Source organism: Rana temporaria, chromosome 12 (assembly GCF_905171775.1).
Source record: "Rana temporaria chromosome 12, aRanTem1.1, whole genome shotgun sequence".
NCBI classification, from domain to species: Eukaryota; Metazoa; Chordata; class Amphibia; order Anura; family Ranidae; genus Rana; species Rana temporaria.
Window position 1 is genome coordinate 52,115,442 of NC_053500.1, and position 20,949 is coordinate 52,136,390.

General features: G+C 43.9%; 1 protein-coding gene across 1 annotated transcript in view; it reads right to left on the minus strand.

Annotated features, from left to right (window-relative positions):
* Positions 1–20,949, minus strand: part of TBKBP1 (TBK1 binding protein 1) — a 233,803-nt gene that overhangs the window by 177,782 nt on the left and 35,072 nt on the right. The window contains exon 3 of the mRNA XM_040331215.1: positions 987–1,082. Coding sequence (XP_040187149.1) covers positions 987–1,082 — 96 coding nt within the window. The remainder of the gene's footprint in view (positions 1–986; positions 1,083–20,949) is intronic.

Below are 20,949 nucleotides of genomic sequence, written 5' to 3' on the forward strand. Positions count from 1 at the left end.
TTGACCCCATCTGAACCAAATAAGTTTATCTTGGTCTCATCAGACCACAAGACATGGTTCTAGTAATCCATGTCCTTAGTCTGCTTGTCTTTAGCAAACTGTTTGTGGGCCTTTTTGTGCATCATCTTTAGAAGAGGCTTCCTTCTGGGATGGATTTGATGCAGCGTGCGGCATATGGTCTGAGCACTGACAGGCTGACCCCCTCACTCCTTTTAACCTCTGCAGCAACGCTGACAGCACTCATATGTCTATTTCCTAAAGACAACCTCTGGATATGGCACTGAGAACGTGCACTCAACTTTTCTAGTCGACCATGGCGAGGCCTGTTCTGAGAGGAACCTGTCCTGTTAAACCACTGTATGGTCTTGGCCACCGTGCTGTAGCAACTTGGCCACTGTGCTTGGCAATCTTCTTATAGCCTAGGCCATCTTTATGTAGAGCAATGATTATTGTTTTTCAGATCCTCAGAGAGTTGTTTGCCATGAGGTGCCATGATGAACTTCCAGTGACCAGTATGAGAGAGTGAGAGTGATAACACCAAATTTAACACACCTGCTCCCCATTCACACCTGAGACCTTGTAACACTAAAGAGTCACATGACACCGCAGAGGGAAAATGGCTAATTGGACCCAATTTGGACATTTTTACTTAGGTGTACTCACTTTTGTTGCCAGTGGTTTAGACATTAATGGCTGTGTGTTGAGTTATTTTGAGGGGACACCAAATTTACACTGTTATACAAGCTGTACACTCACTACTTTACATTGTAGCAAAGTGTTTCTTCAGCGTTGTAACATGAAAAGATAAAATAAAATATTTACAAAAATGTGAGGGGTGTACTCAATTTTGTGAGATACTGTGTGTGTGTGTATGTATGTATATACACACACATTCACACACACACACATTCACACACACACACACACACACATTTATATTTCTGTAGATGGACGGCAGCTGGGCCATGCAATCTATACCCACTCACCTCATGTTGTGAGGCCTCAGTTCGTAGCAGAGAATCCTCCTTGGCATCATCATATGGCAAAAAGTTCTCATCCCCAAATTCCGATATTATAGGATACTGCAGATAAAAAGCACACATATCAGGCAAGTCTGTCCTAATAAAATAATTTATAAACCTAGTTGAAAATAAATCTATTCATACCCAGGCTGATAGGGCCACCCAACACTCCTTATTGCTGGCTGCGGACAGTTGAGTTTGCGGTAGTTTTACCTATTCACAATAACGATGAAAATAACTGCAAGACGAAAGCAATGATTCTACAAGACCAATATTTCAGCTGGCCTGTATGGTCACATGTTTCATCTTGGCTTTTTGATAACCTCAATAACCTGGACAAGACCACTTTGCAGTTTTTTGGGTTCTTCAGGTGATAACTGATAAGTCCATGTTCACTTAAATAGTTTTTTAGGGCCAGATCCTCAAAAGGGATACGCCGGCGTATCTACTGATACGCCGGCGTATCCCTGTTTCTATCTTTGGAACTGATCCACAGAATCAGTTTCCAAGAGATAGACAGAAGATCCGGCATGTGTAAGGGACTTACACTGCCGGATCTTAGGATGCAGTACCGCATCCGCCGCTGGCGGCATTTCGCGGCGAAATGCCGCCTCGGGTATGCAAATTAGCACTTACGGAGATCCACAAAGCTTTTCAGCTTCGTTTTTTCTCCGTAAGTTTTAGTTTGCAATCGTAAAATTAGGGCTGCTTTTACAAAGTGTAAACTGTTTACACCTTGTAAAAGCAGACCCTTCTGTCCAGCGACGCGTTTTTTTTTTTGTTTTACATTTTTTTTTTTTCCCCGTATCTTTTTTTTTTTTCGACACAACTTTATTGACCCGGCGCGATCCACAAAGCTCGGCGTAACGTAATTTCGTGCTATGCACGTCGGGAAAATGACGTCACGAGCATGCGCAGTACGGCCGGTGCGGGAGCGCGCCTAATTTAAATGGGAATCGCCCCCATTTGAAGAGGAAGCATTGCGCCGGCGGAATTTAAGTTACACAGCCGAAAATTTCTAGGTAAGTGCTTTGTGGATCGGGCACTTAGGTAGAAATTTTAAGGCAGTGTAACTTAAATGGTTATTTTTACGTTACGCCGGCTCTTTGTGGATCTGGCCCTTAATTTCTTAGTTTTAGAAAACATGTCATGAATAAAACATGGAGGACGCCCTTGCTGATCTTCTAACCTAAAAATGCACATTTCGTGACTGTCATCTATGAAAAGTGGGAAGCCATACAGAACTATTCCCTTGCTTTTCTAGAGATAGAACCAATGTTTGGTACCTTAGTGGTTCCTATTGGCCAATCACTTGTGTAGCGCCTGTGTACTTTATGGTACCGGTGTTAGTTAAATTTAGAGGTAGATCAGAGTGTAGTTAAACTCTGATCCAGATTGTTAAGTGCAAAACAGGGTCCCTGTCTCAGCTATTCTGTTGGGCTGGGGTGTTCTTCCAACCCCGGTGCTGCAGGTGGCAGCAGTGGAGTCAAGGTTTGGGTGCTCTTTCCCAGCAGCCAATCAGGAGGGTTTGACCTCGCTGTGCATGCTGGGGAAGGGTATTTATGAGGCAGACGCCATTGGTTCTGGGTCTTCTTCTTCGAATGTGGCACCCACCTTTAGGGTGACCACATCACAGCGCCCCAGCGTTATGGCCTACCTGGCTGGGGCGTGCATGCCACGCAGTGTTCCTGGTTCCCGGGACCATGTTGGCCCAGGGCATCTGAACAGCGGCAGGGACCCAGCGAGCGACTGGGTTCCCACCTTTGAGGATCCCAAGCTGTACTGCTGTTCGGTGGGGAGTCCGTCTGAGGAGCGCCATTGAGAGGCTGGCGATCCAAAAGGGCATGGACAAACCACCGGGGATCAAGGTAGCCGCACACTGAGGGATTGATCACCTGTCAGTCGGTACCTGGGCGACAAGTTGAAGGAGATCCAGGCATAATTCACCTAAGGAGGATTATCTCCGTGATTACAATCCAGAGAGGGCCTGTGGCAGAGGCGTCTTTCTGAGGCTCACCAAGGAGGGTCTGTGGCAGAGACTTATTCCTAAAATTGTCCGAGTGATACTCCGGCTGCCAGGTCAGTGAGAGAGGCCTGTCCGGGTACGCTAAGCCCACTCTGGCAGGAGTGGTGCAGAGAAGTGTTACGTTTGGAAGCAGGACTGTTTCCTATCATTACGCCTGAATCTGCTGTTCTCCTTTCTTCTTCATCTTTACTTTCCTCACTACGAGTTTATTGTTTTTACCCAGCTGGGTAATAAAGAGCACAGCAAAGAGCACCTGTTGCGGACATTCCTTTACTTCTACCAAATGCAATACGCATCATTCACCCCTAGGAATTCGGGGGAGCCATGAGGTAAATGTGCCACCCAAAACAACCAGCAGCTCCTCCGGGGGTAATGCTACACTTGGATGTAGCTTCTCATGCCTACTTATGGGCTTTCAAATTTAGTTCATAGCGAAACCCTTATCATCTTCCATCTACAGTGCCTTGAAAAATTATTTATACCCCTTGAAATTTTCCACATTTTGTCATGTTACAGCCAAAAACGTAAATGTATTTTATTGGGATTTTATGTGATAGACCAACACAAAGTGGCACATAATTGTGAAGTGGAAGGAAAATGATAAATGGTTTTCAACATTTTTTTTAAATAAACATCTGAAAAATGTGGAGTGCATTTGTATTTAGTCCCCTTTACTCTGATACCCCTAAATACAATCTAGTTTAACCACTTACCTTCAGAAGTCACCTAATTAGTAAATAGAGTCCACATGTGTATAATTGAATATCAGTATGAATCCAGCTGTTCTGTGAAGCCCTCAGAGGTTTGTTAGAGAACCGGAGTGAACAAACAGCATCACAAAGGCCAAGGTACATAACAGACAGGTCAGGGATAAAGTTGTGGAGAGGTTTAAAGCAGGGTTAGGTTATAAAAAAATATCCCAAGCTTTGCACATCTCGCAGAGCACTGTTCAATCCATCATCCGAAAATAGAAAGAGTATGGAACAACTGCAAACCTACCAAGACATGGCCGCCCACCTAAACTGATAGGCTGGGCAAGGAGAGTATTAATCGGAGAAGCAGCCAAAGAGGCCCATGGTAACTCTGGAGGAGCTACAGAGATCCACAGCTCAGGTGTGAGAATCTGTCCACAGGACAACTATTAGTCGTGCACTCCACAAATCTGGCCTTTATTTAAGAGTGGCAAGAAGAAAGACATTTCTGAAAGAAAGCCATAAGAAGTCCCATTTGCAGTTTGCGAGAAGCCATGTGGGGGACACAGCAAACATGTGGAAGAAGTTGCTCTGGTCAGATGAAACCAAAATTTTACTTTTTGGCCTAAAAGAAAAAGATATGTATGTCGGAAAACTAACCACCCTGAACACACCATCCCCACCGTGAAACATGGTGATGGCAGCATCATGTTGTGGGGATGCTTTTCTTCAGCAGGGACAGGGAAGCTGGTCAGAGTTGATCGGAAGATGGATGAAGCCAAATACAGGATAATCTTAGAAGAAAACCTGTTAGAGTCTGCAAAAGACTTGAGATTGGGGCGGAGGTTCACCTTCCAGCAGGACAACGACCCTAAACATACAGCCAGAGCTACAATGGAATGGTTTAGATCAAAGCATATTCATGTGTTAGAATGGCCCAGTCAAAGTCCAGACCTAAATCCAATTGAGAATCTGTTGCAAGACTTGAAAATTGCTGTTCACAGACGCTCTCCATCCAATCTGACAGAGCTTGAGCTATTTTGCAAAGAAGAATGGACAAAAATGTCACTCTCTAGATGTGCAAAGCTGGTAGAGACATCCCCAAAAAGACTTGCTGCTGTAATTGCAGAGAAAGGTGATTCTACAAAGTATTGACTTTGGGGGGCGCTATACAAATGTACCCCACACTTTTCACATATTTATTTGTAAAAACAAATTGAATACCATTTATAATTTTTCTTCCACTTCACAATTATGTGCCACTTTGTGTTGATCTATCACATAAAATTCCAATAAAATACATTTACGTTTGTGGTTGTAACATGACAAAATGTGGAAAATGTCAAGGGGTATGAATACTTTTTCAAGGCACTATATTATTGTCACCAATTTCCTTTATTATATACTGACTATGATGACAGTTCTATGTTGTACTAAATTGTGCTACACAACAATGTTCTTTCTTGTTACTTCAAATCTTAAAAAAAAAGATTGACACAGAAAAGCTTTATTAGTCCACCAGAGACAGACACACTCTGTGATTAATCCCCAGTAGGGGGTGAACTGTGTAAGAAGGAGAATGTGGGTTAAAAGGGGGGGGGGTGATGTGCAAAGTTGTCATATCAGGTTTTACTTTTAAGAACCTTGGGTAAAAATGATTATTGAAATAATACTGTTTTTTAACATTTTGAAGTTTTATTTTTTGGGGGTGCAAGTAGCTGGTCTTGCCTAGGGTGCAAAATAGTCTAGCACGGCCCTGTATGTGCAGCTCCCCCCCCCCCCCCCCCAGTCACAGATTGTTGTATTGTTAGTGAAGCATGCTTTTTTCACAGTGAAGTTGGAAGTGCAACTCTTATACAGTGGTGGTCCGTCTATAGAGGGCGCTGGAGCGCCACCCCCTCTGGCTCCGCACCGCCACTGAAATAACATACATTCATGCATTGCATGAATGTATGTTATTGTTGCCAGCTGCTGCTGGTCTATTCAGCTGGCCAGACCTTGAGCGCCCACCACCTATATAACAGCAGCTGGTTGGCTGTGCGGAAGTGCCTATCAGAGCCAGCGGATAGGCTTTCCGAGTACAGCCCTCGTCTCCCGGATGCTTATCCTCGGAACGTACGGGGGGTGCGTTCCTTGGATAAGACTGATGGCCGTCTCAGCCAATCAGGTTCACTGATTCTGGTTATCGGTAACCTGATTGGCTGAAGCGTCACCAAGGCGGGAGAAGACATCGAGGGACGTGGAAGGAGAAAGGTAAGTGCATTTTACAGGGCACAGAGGCATCAATGGGCACAGTGGCGACAAAGGGCACAGTGGCGACAAAGGGCACAGTGGTGACAATGGGCACAGTGGCAACAATTAAAGGGCACAGTGGTGACAATTGGCACAGTGGTGACAATTGAGGGGCACAGTGGCTGCGTTTGATGGCATGGCACAGTGGTGACAATTGATGGCACAGTGGCTGCGTTTGATGGCATGGCACAGTGACTGCGTTTGATGGCATGGCACAGTGGTGCGAATTGATGGCATAGTGACTGCATTTGATGGCATGGCACAGTGGTGATAATTGATGGCACAGTGGCTGCGTTTGATGGCATGGCACAGTGGTGACAATTGATGACGCAGTGGCCGCGTTTGATGGCATGGCACAGTGACTGCATTTGATGGCATGGCACAGTGGTGACAATTGATGGCACAGTGGCTGCGTTTGATGGCATGTCACAGTGGTGACAATTGATGGCACAGTGGCTGCATTTGATGGGCACAGTGAGGCTACAATTGTTTTGTTTTGTTTTTTTGTTTTCGCCCCCCCAAAAATTTTGAGCACCAGCCGCCACTGCTCTTATAAGAAGAATATTTACATCTATTTATATTTATTTTCTATACATTTTTCATCACATTTTATTATATTATTATTATTATTATTATTATTATTATTATTAATTAATTATTAATATTATTATATTACTATTCATTCAGCACCTTGTTTCTTTGCATGATTGTTTTATCTATTTGGACATTATTTCACGTATTATTTGTAGTTTAATGCGGCGCTATCACATTCACCATTTATATTATAACATGTTTGTATTTTACAACCACTTTGTGCGATCTCAAGGTGCAGGAATTGCAATATCGAAATTGTCCAACCAGCCGTGCAATATTTTTACTCAAACTTGTAGTGAATTTATATTTTTTATATAAAACATTTATTAGAAATAGTCGTATTGACCTATACAACCACTGTAGATACCAACCTTACCCTGTGCAACCAACAACCAGTCAAACGATGGATTTCACTTACTGAACGGAATCTCGACTTCTATACAGAAAATCCTTTTTTATGCAGCCTAGTTTTTCTTAACTTCCTTCCAATACTGTGATAACAGCCAGCTATTCCTCAGAGGAATTACATCAATACAGCCCTAAACACTTCTTGTTTGTCAAAGTTGAATATCCTTCTTCACGTCCTCTAAAACAATGGAAACTCAAAGGGGGGCAGGAACTGAAGGAATGCATGGTATGTAACTGCCCTTGCAGAAAAACACTAATATGCATATTATTGTAAAAAAAAAAATGATTATTATGTAAATATGTACATTTGTGTTATTTTGTTATATTTGAAAAAATTGCTAATATTGTAATATAAAGCTACATGGCGTTAGAGGGTTTTATTAACCACTTAAGACCCGGACCAATATGCAGGTAAAGGACCTGCGATTCGGCACTGCGTCGCTTTAACTGACAATTGCGCGGTCGTGCGACGTGGCTTCCAAACAAAATTGGCGTCCTTTTTTTCCCACAAATAGAGCTTTCTTTTGGTGGTATTTGATTACCTCTGCGGTTTTACTTTTTTGCGCTATAAACAAAAATAAAGCGACAATTTTGAAAAAGATGCAATATTTTTCACTTTTTGCTATAATAAATATCCCCCAAAAATATATAAAAAAACGTTTTTTTTCTCAGTTTAAGCCGATACGTATTCTTCTACCTATTTTTGGTAAAAAAAAATAGCAATAAGCGTTTATTGATTGGTTTGCGCGAAATGTATAGCCTTTTTCAAAATAGGAGATAGTTTTATTGCATTTTTATTAATAATTTTTTTATTACTACTAATGGCGGCGATCAGCGATTTTTTTCGTGACTGCGACACTATGGCGGGCACATCGGACAATTTTGACACATTGTCATTTTTACAGCAAAAAGTGCTATAAAAATGCACTGTTTACTGTGAAAATGACAATTGCCGTTTAGGAGTTAACAACTAGGGGGCGCTGTAGGGGCTATGTGTGACCTCATATGTGTTTCTAACTGTAGGGGTCGGGGCTGGACGTGTGACGTCATTGATCGTCTTTCCTTATATCAGGGAACAGACGATCAATGACACTGCCACAACGAAGAACAGGGAAGGTGTGTTTACACAAACCTCTCCCCGTTCTTCAGTTCCGGTGACCGATCGCCATTCTGCCGACGTATATCGGCGTGAAGGGGTCCTTAAGTGGTTAGGTAGTAAAAATCAAAAATTTCACAAATGTTAGGAAAGAGTTTTCATTCTCCCTAGGCCCGTTTCATACTAGCTGTGAATTGCTTTGCAGAAGACAGTGAAAGGAGGTCTTGAGGTGTTCAGGGGGCAATACCGCTGCCTCCTGATGCCTGTTTTTCTTCTTTCTTGGCTTTTTTCTTTACTGATCAGCAAGTAACATTGTGGGGCTGTGCTGGAACTGTGAGCCAAGTGTCTGGCTCAAGGTTGCCGCACAATCCCATTCACTTTTAAACTCGGCATGTTACCCTACAATTGTCGCATTGCAGACGCACCAATGTGTACTCACCTGAACGGCACCGTGTCCGCTTCTAGGTGAGAGGTGGGGGGCTGTAAAAATTCAAATTGCCTATTTTTCACTGCCTCCGGGTCGCTTGTTTGAAGGAACCCAAAATAAGGGGAAGAAGCTCCTGATTTTAGGGTACAGACCCTTTTTTAACCTTTGAAGGACCTGAACAATCTTTTGCAGCCCTTTTTAGATATGGGGAATCATGGAAACTGGACCAAAGAACTGGACTAATGAACTGGACTATAGAATACAAATGGGCACACCAGCCTTGTGCATTACTTAAGGTACAATTTCATAGCTCTTAACTGTCCCTGATTTCGAAGGACTGTCCCTGATTTTGAGTAATGTCCCTCTGTTCCTCATTTTGGTCTGATCTATATAGATGTATATAAAATGCACTTTTTATCTATCAAAAAGTGTTTCCCAGTGCTAAACCTTTCATCTGATTTCTAAATTGCTGAATTTGTAAATTGCAAAAGCCAATATAAAGGAATAGTAGTGGTAAAAAAAGCAATTGTGGGTTTAACCAATCTTGTTTTTTTGTACACTTCTCCTTTAAGGGGGCGTGGCAAGGGTGTGTGTCCTATGCCTGCATACATTTGCTGATAGGTGTTCCTTATTTGCATCTCAAAAGGTTGGAAGGTATGCAATTTATTTGAATATATACAAACATTACAACATTCTCACAAACCCAGTTGGGTATCAGGCTTAATTACTGTACATAAAATGAAAAACAAACTCCAACAAGAGACCCAAACCACAAACCCAGCCACTAATGCATTTTGATAGGGTATACCCTCTTCTTCAGGCTTTAACCACCTCAATACCGCACGCCGTGATATGACGTCCTGGTATTGAAGGGAGGGGGGGATGAATGATGCCTGCAGCTACAGGCATCATTCAGATATCCTTCTTTTCAGCCAGCGATTCTGCGCACCATAAGAACGATCATACCACCGCTTGATCGTTCTTATTGACGACGGGAGGGGACATCCCCCCCTCCCGCCACCATCCGGTGCTTCTCCGGGCTCTCCCGTGCCATCAGGTGCCCAGAGAATTAATCTGCCCGCGCCGGATGACGAGGATAGAGATTTCCAGAGACCAGATGGTCACCGGTCATCTCTATGACCGTCGCAGGTCCGGGCGCGACGTTATGACGTCACGCCAGGGTACCTGGAAGTAAACAAAGCCGCAATTGCAGCTGTCGGCATGAGATCAGTGAATTTTTTTTTCACAATCTCATGCTTTCAAGCCTGGAGGAGAGATGCGGGGTCTTATGGACCCCACATCTCTCCATAAAGAGAACCTGTCACAGTGATTCCTATTGCAAGGGATGTTTACATTCCTTGTAATAGGAATAAAAGTGATCAAAAAACAATAATGTAAAAAAAGGTGTAAAAAAAATAATTAATGAAGTAAAAAAAAAAAAAATGAAGTAAAAAAAAATATATATATTTTTTTAAACGCCCCTGTCCCGGTAGCTCGCGCTCAGAAGTGAACACACACGTAAGTCCTGCCCACATATGTAAACGTCGTTCAAACCACACATGTAAGGTATCGCTGCGTGCGTTAGAGCGTGTGCAACAATTTTAACACTGGACCTCCTCTGTAACTATAAACTGGTAACCTGTAAAAAAAATTAAAGCGTCGCCTATGGAGATTTTTAAGTACTGAAGTTTGGTGCCATTCCATGAGTGTGCGCAATTTTAAAGCGTGACAATTTAGGCATCTATTTACTCTGCGTAACATCATCTTTCACATTATACAAAAAAATTGGGCTAACTTTACTGTTTTGTTATTTTTTAATTCATGAACCCGTTTTTTTTTGTGCAAGATAAAAAGTTGCAATGACCGCCACTTTATTCCCTAGGGCGTCTACTAAAAATATATATATATAATGTTTGGGGTTCTGAGTATTTTTCTAGCAAAAAAAATTATGTTTATTACATGAAGGAGAGAGAAGTGCCAGAATAGGCCCGGTATTGAGGTGGTTAATGAATAGGTTATACCCCTTGTGACAGGAAGTCAGGTAAATCTGTGGGTGTTGTCACAGACGGGAGATACATTTCTACCTTGTTTAGACAATATACCAATTATTATCAGGTGTCGGCTGCAGAAGCAGCCAGAAAGATTTAAGGGCGTTGGAAAACTTCAGCTGTTCAGAATGAGACAATTAAGGCCTCTATAAGTAATCCAGAGGATTACTACTGATTGCTGCATCCTGAGGCTTTTTGAGTGAAGGAGAGCAGTGAACAGAAATACTTTTGAAGAGGTGAGGTGCTGTTGATTTTTCTGTGTGATAAAAATCAAAAAAGACTATTTGTTTTTCTGCTGTATGACCAGCAGTGTCTGCTCAGCAGTAGGCTGTGCCAGACTCCATAGATAGGTTCCTGTGCGGTGCAGGTAGACGCCCCCAAGTGGCCAGGGTTTATTTTATGTTTGATTTTGTTTATGCTGTTTGGATGCTTGCACTTGTTGCCAGCAAGATGGAAGAATAAACCAAATTCTTTGTTTTCAACCATCTTCGGCTGTTTCTCTGTATCGTTCCGTGTGTAGTGAACCCATCCAAGGGGTCACACACCCCCACTACCGAGCTAACCCCTTACACATGGTGGAGTGCGGCGGGCAGTTAAAGTAAACCCAAAATGGAGGAGATACTGAAACAGCTGGCTATAGCAAATGCAAATCAACAGCAAACCAATGCCTGAACCATCTACTCCAGAAACCTCTAACTGTGAGGATTCTCCTGAGTTTCCATTCTCAGTCTTAGAAGGGGAAACACCAGTCCCTAGGGAGGAGCTGGCTACCTCAGAAGAGGAACAGCGGCCGATAGGGTTTGATGACCTCGAGGTGCACCTCGAGGAGAACATTTTGTCACTGAGCAATTGAGGGACCCCACATTGCTAAGAGCCCGGGAGAATGTAGTGAAGATAGATGGGGAGTTAGTTAACCCTGACGAGAGGGTTGCCCTCCCTTACTTCATTATTGAAAGGGACCTGTTATATCGAGTGGTGTCACAGAGGGTAGAGGACACCATTGAGCAACTGGTAGTGCCTAAACCGTACCGCAAGATGGTTTTGGAACTGGCCCATGGGCACATTCTTGGGGGACATTTGGGAGCAGAAAAAACCCGGGAGAGGATCACCCAGAGGTTTTATTGGCCTGGGATCACTAAGGAAGTGGAATTGTACTGCTCTTCCTGTCCAGTGTGTCAGATTTTGAGAGGATTGCCATGGACTTGGTTGGCCCCTTACTGAAGTCCACTAGAGGGCACCAGCACATCTTGGTAATAATGGACTATGCCACCCGTTACCCAGAAGCGATTCCTCTCCGAAACACCTCTGCTAAAACCATTGCCAAAGAGTTATTTCAGGTTTTCAGCCGTGTGGGTCTTCCTAAGGAAGTCCTAACTGACCAGGGCACCCCGTTTATGTCTAGGGTGACCAAAGAACTTTGTAAACTCCTGAAAGTGACCCAATTACGTACATCAGTATATCACCCTCAAACAGACGGGTTAGTGGAAAGGTTTAATAAAACCTTAAAACAAATGTTGAAGAAGGTGGTGGATAAAGACGGAAAGAATTGGGATTATCTGCTCCCTTACCTGATGTTTGCAATAAGAGAGGTTCCCCAATCGTCCACAGGGTTCTCTCCGTTTTAGCTACTGTATGGGAGGCACCCCCGGGGCCTACTGGACATTGCCAGGGAAACATGGGAGAGTGAGAGTTCCCCTTAACGAAGTGTGATTGAACATGTGGCCCAAATGCAAGATAGAATTGCCCAAGTGATGCCGATTGTGAAGGAACATTTAGCCCAAGCCCAATTGGCTCAACAAAGGATTTACAATCGTGGGGCCCAGGTCCGTTCCTTTGCACCTGGTGATAGGGTGTTGGTGCTGGTCCCCATGGTCGAAAGTAAATTCCTAGCCAAATGGCAGGGTCCCTACGAAGTGTTGGAGAAAATGGGGGTGGTGAATTATAAAATTAGCCAACCGGGAAGACGAAAACCTGAGCAGCTCTATCACGTGAACTTGCTGAAACCCTGGAAGGATAGAGAGTCTTTGGTCGCTAAGACTACCTGATTTTCTGCTCCAATTAACCTGGCTGTCCCTTGAATTTGTGCTCCGTAATAAGGAGAAGTTTTCAGACCTGCCAGGTTGGGTCTCCGGAGTTGAACATGACATTATCACCACATCAGGGGATAAGGTCAAGTTGAAGCCTTATAGAATTCCAGAAGCCCGGCGAGAGGCAATTCCCCAGGAAGTAAAAAAAATGCTTGAGCTGGGGGTGATAGAAGAGTCAAATAGTGATTGGTCCAGTCCCATTTTCTTAGTGCCCAAACCAGATGGAAGTTGGCGGTTTTTTAATGACTTTTGCCGCCTGAATCAAATCACTAAGTTTGACACCTATCCTATGCCCCGCATAGATGAACTGATTGATCGCCTAGGCACTGCCCGGTACATGACGACGTTAGACCTGACCAAGGGTTATTGGCAAATACCTCTCTCAGAGTCGGCCAGGGAAAAAACAGCATTTGTAACTCCAGACAGATCTTTCCAATATCGGAGGATGCCTTTTGGGTTACAGAATGCTCCCGCCACATTTCAACGCACCATGGATAAGACCCTTCGGCCTCATCGAGCCTATGCTGCTGCATACTTCGATGACGTTGTCATCCACAGTGAGGATTGGGAGTTTGGGACTCACTACCAAAAGTTCAGGCTGTGTTGGATTCCATCTGGAAAGTCGGGTTTACAGCCAATCCAAAAAAATGTACCCTTGGGCTAGAAGAGGCAAAGTATCTGGGGTATACCCAGACAAATCTTTCACCGCTCCAGGTGAGTCTCACTTATCATTAAGGGCTGTTGAACCACCAGGGTGCTGGCGATGCTGATTGTAGCAAAGAAACGAAGAAAGTCTGGACTGCCGCACTCCAAAAATGACTAAAACAAATTAGGTCTTTATTTTCAAATGCACATGCATTCACCGCAAGCAAAAAAGGTACAGTAAGGGCCGACGCGTTTCACGCTGTACTTCAGCGCTTAGTCATGGCCTGCCATGACTAAGCGCTGAAGTACAGCGTGAAACGCGTCGGCCCTTACTGTACCTTTTTTGCTTGCGGTGAATGCATGTGCATTTGAAAATAAAGACCTAATTTGTTTTAGTCATTTTTGGAGTGCGGCAGTCCAGACTTTCTTCGTTTCTTTGCTATCTGGGGTATACCATTGGAAGAGGTCTAATCAAGCCCCAAATAAACAAAGTTGAGGCTATTCAGGATTGGCCACGTCCCACCAACAAGAAACAGGTTTGTGCATTTTTGGGGATCGCAGGCTATTATCGCTGCTTTATCCCCCATTTTGCCTCACAGGCTGCTTCCCTGGCCAATTTGACCAAAGGGAAGGAGTCTGTCATGACCAAATGGACTCCCGAAGCAGAAACAGCTTTTCAGGCTTTAAAACAGGCCTTATGTAGTCAGCCAGTTTTAAATTCGCCTGATTTTTCACGGGACTTCGTGGTTCAGACAGATGCGTCAAATGTGGGGTTAGGAGCTGTACTGTCCCAGATTGTCAAGGGGGAGGAACACCCTGTTATGTACCTCAGCCGAAAGTTGAAGGCCCATGAGGAGAATTATGCCACCATTGAGAAAGAATGTTTGGTGGTGAAATGGGCGTTGGATTCTCTCCGGTACTACCTCGTGGGTAGACAGTTTAAACTGGTGACGGATCATGCCCCATTGAAGTGGATGGCACAGAACTAAGAGACCAATAGGAGAATAAATAGATGGTTCCTGGCCCTCCAGGAGTTTAGTTTTGTGGTAACGCATCGCCCTGGTGCTAAAATGGGAATGCAGATGGGTTATCCCGCTACACCCCCGCTACCGAGCTAACCCCTTACACCCTTTTGAGGCACGGTAGATTCTGGTTCTGCTTTGTGATGTTGCTAATGCTTACCTAGAGTTCTGGTTTGAGTCTCTTGCTAGAGTTTGTATTACTATACGTATTTAAAGGCCAGGTTCACCTTTGGTAACATGTTATACCCATATTTAGGGTGTAACATGTTACTGAAGCTGCAGCCCACTCTCATTTCTCTCATTCAGCTTAATTCTCCCAATCACTGAATACAGAGTGGTCGATAGACTAATCTGCAGTGCTGGTATTTTTATTATGATGTGAGCATTTAATAAGATGCAGGTGTTGTTCGGTTGAGAATTTTCTGAATGTCTCCAACAAAAGTCAACTGGAAAAAACTTTTGCGAGGCTAGAGGGTGCACAAAGCCACCCACAGAAGGAATTTCTGACAATTCAGCAGGAATCGGCCAAAATTCAATCTGTGTATGGTCAGCTTAAAGTGTAAGTAAACCCTCCTATTGTTTTCAGCCAAAGAAGCTGCCATCTTTGCCTCTGTTTAATCTACAACTGCCATGATGCTTCACATGTGATCAATTATGACACCAGCCATTGGATGGTTTGACAGTTTGGTTGAGAGTACAACCAATGGGAGTTTTACATTTCCAGCACATGCCGTAAATGAAACTGTTTATGGATGTGTTTCCTTCTGCTTTAAGAAAGGGTTTCCAGTCTCTTATCCACAGGGTTCTTAAACACAATGATATCCTGGACAGAAACGTTCCAGTGTTTGTACTATAGAGTGCCATGCAGACCACCACATGGTGAGTACCAGGCTTTTGTTGTCTGACACAAATTTCATGTGTCCCTGCAATTACCTTCGGGGTTAAGTTCTTTGAAAAAAAAACAAAGTTTTTCTCAACGTGATTCCTCTCAAGCCTGCCTTGCATACACACGATCGTGATAAAAAATGCTTGAGCAAAGCGTGGTGACGTACAACACGTACAACGGCACTATAAAGGGGAAGTTCCATTCGAATGGCGCCACCCTTTGGGCTGATTATGCTAATTTCCCCATGCACGTTTTTTCCCCCCGTCGTTAAAGCGTACACACGACCGTTTTTCATGACGAGAAAAACGACAAGAAAAAATAGAGCATGTTCTAAAGTTTTAATGCCCATTTTTCTCGTCGAGAAAAATGCTCTGGAGCCTACACACGACCGTTTTAACGACCAATTTAAAAAATAGAATTTTTCTCGTCATAAAAAACAGTCGTTTGTACGCGGCATAACTGATACATTCTGCTGGAGAGCTTGCTGTTTTGAAAAACAAAAGTCTTACTGGCTGGACCACCAGATGAAAATGGAAAAATAATGCAGCCATCACATCTTATGCCGCGTACACACGATCATTTTTCAGGTTGTAAAAAATTAAATTTTTAATGGTCTAGAAAAAACGTTTTTTTCAACCCGATCGTTAAAACGGCCTTGCCTACACACGATCGTGAAAAATGCTCTAGCAAAGCGCAGTGACGTACAACGGCACTATAAAGGGGAAGTTCCATTCGGATGGTGCCACCCTTTGGGCTGTTTTAGCTGATTTTGTGTTAGTAAAAGACGATTCGAGCTTTTCAATCTGTTACAGCGTGATGAATGTGCTTACTCCATTACGAACGCTAGTTTTACCAGAACGAGCGCTCCCGTCTCATAACTTGTTTCTGAACATGCACGTTTTTTTCACGACGTTAAAGCCCACACACGACCATTTTTTACGACGTTAAAAACGACAACGTTAAAAACTTAATGAAAAATTACAGCATGTTTGAAATTTTTAATGCCCATTTTTTACATTGTGAAAAATGCTCTGGAGCCCACACACGATAGTTTTTAATGACATAAAAAAAACACGTTATTTTTTACAACACGAAAAACGGTCGCGTGTACGTGGCATAAGAAATGGTAAGCTGCAATATAATAAATGTTTGCTTTAGGGCTTAATGCTACTTTAAAAGGAGAAGTACAGCCTGAGCTCATTCCACTGGACTTCTCCTCTGGGTCACAGGAGTGCAATTCATTTTGCACTCCTGTGACCTGTTTTCAGCAGAGATCGGTCTGAAGTCCGCTCTCCGCTGACGTCACTGCAATCAGTCCAGGCACTGCATCATCCCAACTTCCAAAGTCTGGATCTCCCAGTTGTCTGGCCTGATGGCAGTCTCAGCCTCTCAGTGAGCCGCTCCCCGCCCCTCCACAACTCAGCTCTCCAATGAGTGGTGAGGAGCAGAGCAGGAGAGCTGCTGATTGACAGAAAGCATCTCTCTGCTCAGGGAGGTGAGAGAACGGAGCCATTGGCGATGTTCAGTGGCTCGGTTCTCATTGAAGAGGTGGTGGGGGACAGATGCAGCATTGGTCTGATGCTGCATCAACATAGGTAAGTATGATTAGGGGGGGAAAAAAACATACTTCTTTAACCACTTCCCGCCCGGCCTATAGCAAATTGACGGCTGGGAAGTGGTTCTGTTATCCTGACTGGGCGTCATATGACGTCCAGCAGGATAACATGGCGGCGCGCGCCCGTGGGGGTGCGCAGCGCGGCGATAGCGAGTGCAGCGTGTCAGTCTGACACGTCGCATCTCCGATTGTGGTAAGAAGCCTCTGTCAGAGGCTTCTTACCACGTGATCAGCTGTGACCAATAACAGCTGATCATCGCCAGAACCAGGATGTGGCGGTAAACGCCATTCCTCGGTTCGTACTGACAGGGAGAGCCGATCGGCGGCTCTCCCTGTAAGAGGGGGGTCTGTGCATTGATTATCAGCACAGCCCCCTCAGATGTGCCACAACAGCTTCTCAAGTGTGCCCATAAGCTGCCAGTCAGTGCCCCATAAAAACGCAGCTCACAGTGCCCATCACAGTGCCCATCACAGTGCCAATTAGTGCTCATTACAGTGCCAATCAGTGCCCAGCAGTAAAACCTGTCAGTACCTCATCATCAGTGCTGTCCAGCAGTGCCACCTGTCAGTGCCAATCAGTACCGCCTATCAGTGCCCATCACAGCCGCCAGTCAGTGCCCATTAGTGCCACCTATCAGTGCGGCATATCAGTGCAGCCTATCAGTGTCCATCAATTCTACATATCAGTGCATCCTCATCAGTGCCACCTTATCAGTGCCCATCAGTGAAGGAGAAAACATTTTATAACCAAAACAAAGAAAAACTTTTTTTATTTTATTTTTCCACAAATGTTCTTTTTTAGTTTAGCAAAAAATAAAAACTGCACAGGTGATCAAATACCACCAAAAGAAAGGTCTATTTGTGGGAACAAAATAAAAAAAATGTTATTTGGGTACAGTGTAGCATTACAGCACCATTGTAATTCAAAGTGCGACAGCGCCATTGGCGATGTTCAGTGGCTCGGTTCTCATTGAAGAGGTGGTGGGGGACAGATGCAGCATTGGTCTGATGCTGCATCAACATAGGTAAGTATGATTAGGGGGGAAAAAAAACATACTTCTTTAACCACTTCCCGCCCGGCCTATAGCAAATTGACGGCTGGGAAGTGGTTCTGTTATCCTGACTGGGCGTCATATGACGTCCAGCAGGATAACATGGCGGCGCGCGCCCGTGGGGGTGCGCAGCGCGGCGATAGCGAGTGCAGCGTGTCAGTCTGACACGTCGCATCTCCGATTGTGGTAAGAAGCCTCTGTCAGAGGCTTCTTACCACGTGATCAGCTGTGACCAATAACAGCTGATCATCGCCAGAACCAGGATGTGGCGGTAAACGCCATTCCTCGGTTCGTACTGACAGGGAGAGCCGATCGGCGGCTCTCCCTGTAAGAGGGGGGTCTGTGCATTGATTATCAGCACAGCCCCCTCAGATGTGCCACAACAGCTTCTCAAGTGTGCCCATAAGCTGCCAGTCAGTGCCCCATAAAAACGCAGCTCACAGTGCCCATCACAGTGCCCATCACAGTGCCAATCAGTGCCCAGCAGTAAAACCTGTCAGTACCTCATCATCAGTGCTGTCCAGCAGTGCCACCTGTCAGTGCCAATCAGTACCGCCTATCAGTGCCCATCACAGCTGCCTGTAAGTGCCCATCACAGCCGCCAGTCAGTGCCCATTAGTGCCACCTATCAGTGCGGCATATCAGTGCAGCCTATCAGTGTCCATCAATTCTACATATCAGTGCATCCTCATCAGTGCCACCTTATCAGTGCCCATCAGTGAAGGAGAAAACATTTTATAACCAAAACAAAGAAAAACTTTTTTTATTTTATTTTTCCACAAATGTTCTTTTTTAGTTTAGCAAAAAATAAAAACTGCACAGGTGATCAAATACCACCAAAAGAAAGGTCTATTTGTGGGAACAAAATAAAAAAAATGTTATTTGGGTACAGTGTAGCATTACAGCACCATTGTAATTCAAAGTGCGACAGCGCTGAAAGCTGAAAATTGTCCTGGGTGGGAAGGGGCGAAAGTGCCTGGTATTGAAGTGGTTAAGGTGAGTAATTCTAAGCATAGAGGTATTAGCTGAAGCAGTAATTTCCAGAACATAAAACATACAAGTAAGTCGTGTCAGTTTTAAGAGCCTATCATTTTTTTTCTTTTTTTGTCTTTAATATCTCTTTTCTAAAGCACAGTACAGAGATATTGAAAGCTGAAATTTCAATACACCGCCAAAGGGGAGGACAGGTATGGAAGTGAAATAGATAAAACGTTGCTATAGATTGTAATTTGTTTAAAGGACATTGACTGCACAGAGGAATAAAAGATCTTAAAATAAGCATTCCTGATCATCCAAGTCAAAAGTGGGCGTGGATTCAGCCGCCCATTTGTGCCCTTTAAAGAATAGAATATCCAATATACCAGATCACTATTTCTCAATACATCAGCTGGCGTATCTGTAGTGTGTGTTAGCATCTATAAATAAGAGGTTGAATTTAAGGGAGGATCGTTGCTAGTTCATTGACTCAAATTAGATGACTAATTAGATATGTTGAAGTACAAATGCAAAATGAGCCACTTTACTATACAATCTATTACTAAGAGTATTGTTTGTATATCAGCTGAATAACAATGTACTATTACTATTGCACATTGATGGAAAATGTCATCTGTTAAAGTCTGTCTCGTACCCTGTGTATAGCTCCCAACTGTTCCTGATTCGGAGCAAAGTCCCTCTGTCCCTCTTTCCTCCTCATTTGTCCTTCATTTTGATCTGATCTATATAGCTGTATATAAAATGCACTTTTTTTTCTATCAAAAAGTGTTTTCCCAGTGCTAAACCTTTCATCTGATTTCTAAATTGCTGCAAATTCCAAAAGCCAATATAAAGGAATAGTAGTGGTAAAAAAAAGCACTTGTGGGTTTTAGCAATCAGTTTTTTTTTGTACAATTCTCCTTTAAGGGCGTGGCAAAAGTATGCACCTATGCTGCATACTTTTGCTGATAGGTGCAGGGCCGATCCGCCCTATAGGCTCACTATGCAAGCCGCTTAGGGCCCCGCAAAGATGCAGAGGGCCCCCCAAATTACTAGAGGCCCCTCCTGGTGAGAAGTCATTTTCGGCCCCTCACCCCGCTTCTCAACTCGCTGGCTGCATGGGAGAAGAGGTAAGAAGGCAGCACCCCCCGCTTCTCATTTTAATGTAAGATGCAATTTCCGACAGCAGAACACCTACCCCGCTTCTCAACATTAATCTTTAATGTGACATGTCATTTTCGGCAGCCCCCCCGCTACTCAACTTGAATGTGACATGTCATTTTGCTTAGGGCCCCAGGGAGGTCAGGATCGGCACTGGATAGGTGTCCCTCATTTCCATCTCAAAAAGCTGGGAGGTGTGCCCTGTGTATATGGTGAGAGCATATAGCATACATGTGACCATGCACCTACACATAGAGTAGCGTTGGGCCTGCCTACATGGGCATTAGATCAATAAGTCTTTATTATGAAAAGTATCAGATGAGATTAAAATTTAATGATTTGGCCTCAACACCAAACAATATGTCTGGCGGAAATCCAATACAGCTCACCATCCAAATAACACCATTCCTACAGTAAAGCATGGAGGTGGTAATATCCTGTTATGGGGTGTTTTTTCTACAGCAGGGACTGGAGCACTTGTCAGGATAGAAGGAAAACAGATGAGGAAAAATACCATCAAATGAGGAAAATCTGCTGATCTCTAACAGAAAGTTGTAAATTGGAAGAAGGTTCGCCTTCCAACATGACAATGACCCAAAGCACACAGCAAAAATGACCACACGGCAGTTGAAGGAGAAAAAAGTGAATGTCCTTGCATGGCGTAGCCAGAGACCAGACTTAAACCACATTGAAAATCTGTGTAATGACTTGAAGACTGCAGTCCACAAACGGTCACCATCAAATGTAACTGAACTTGAGCAGTTCTGCAAAGAAGAGTGGGCAAATATTGCCAAGTCTAGATGTGTAAAGTAAGTAGAGACATATCCCAACAGACTAAAAGCTGGAATTAAAGCAACATGTGGTCCAACAAAATACTGACATAAGGGGGTGATTCAGTTTT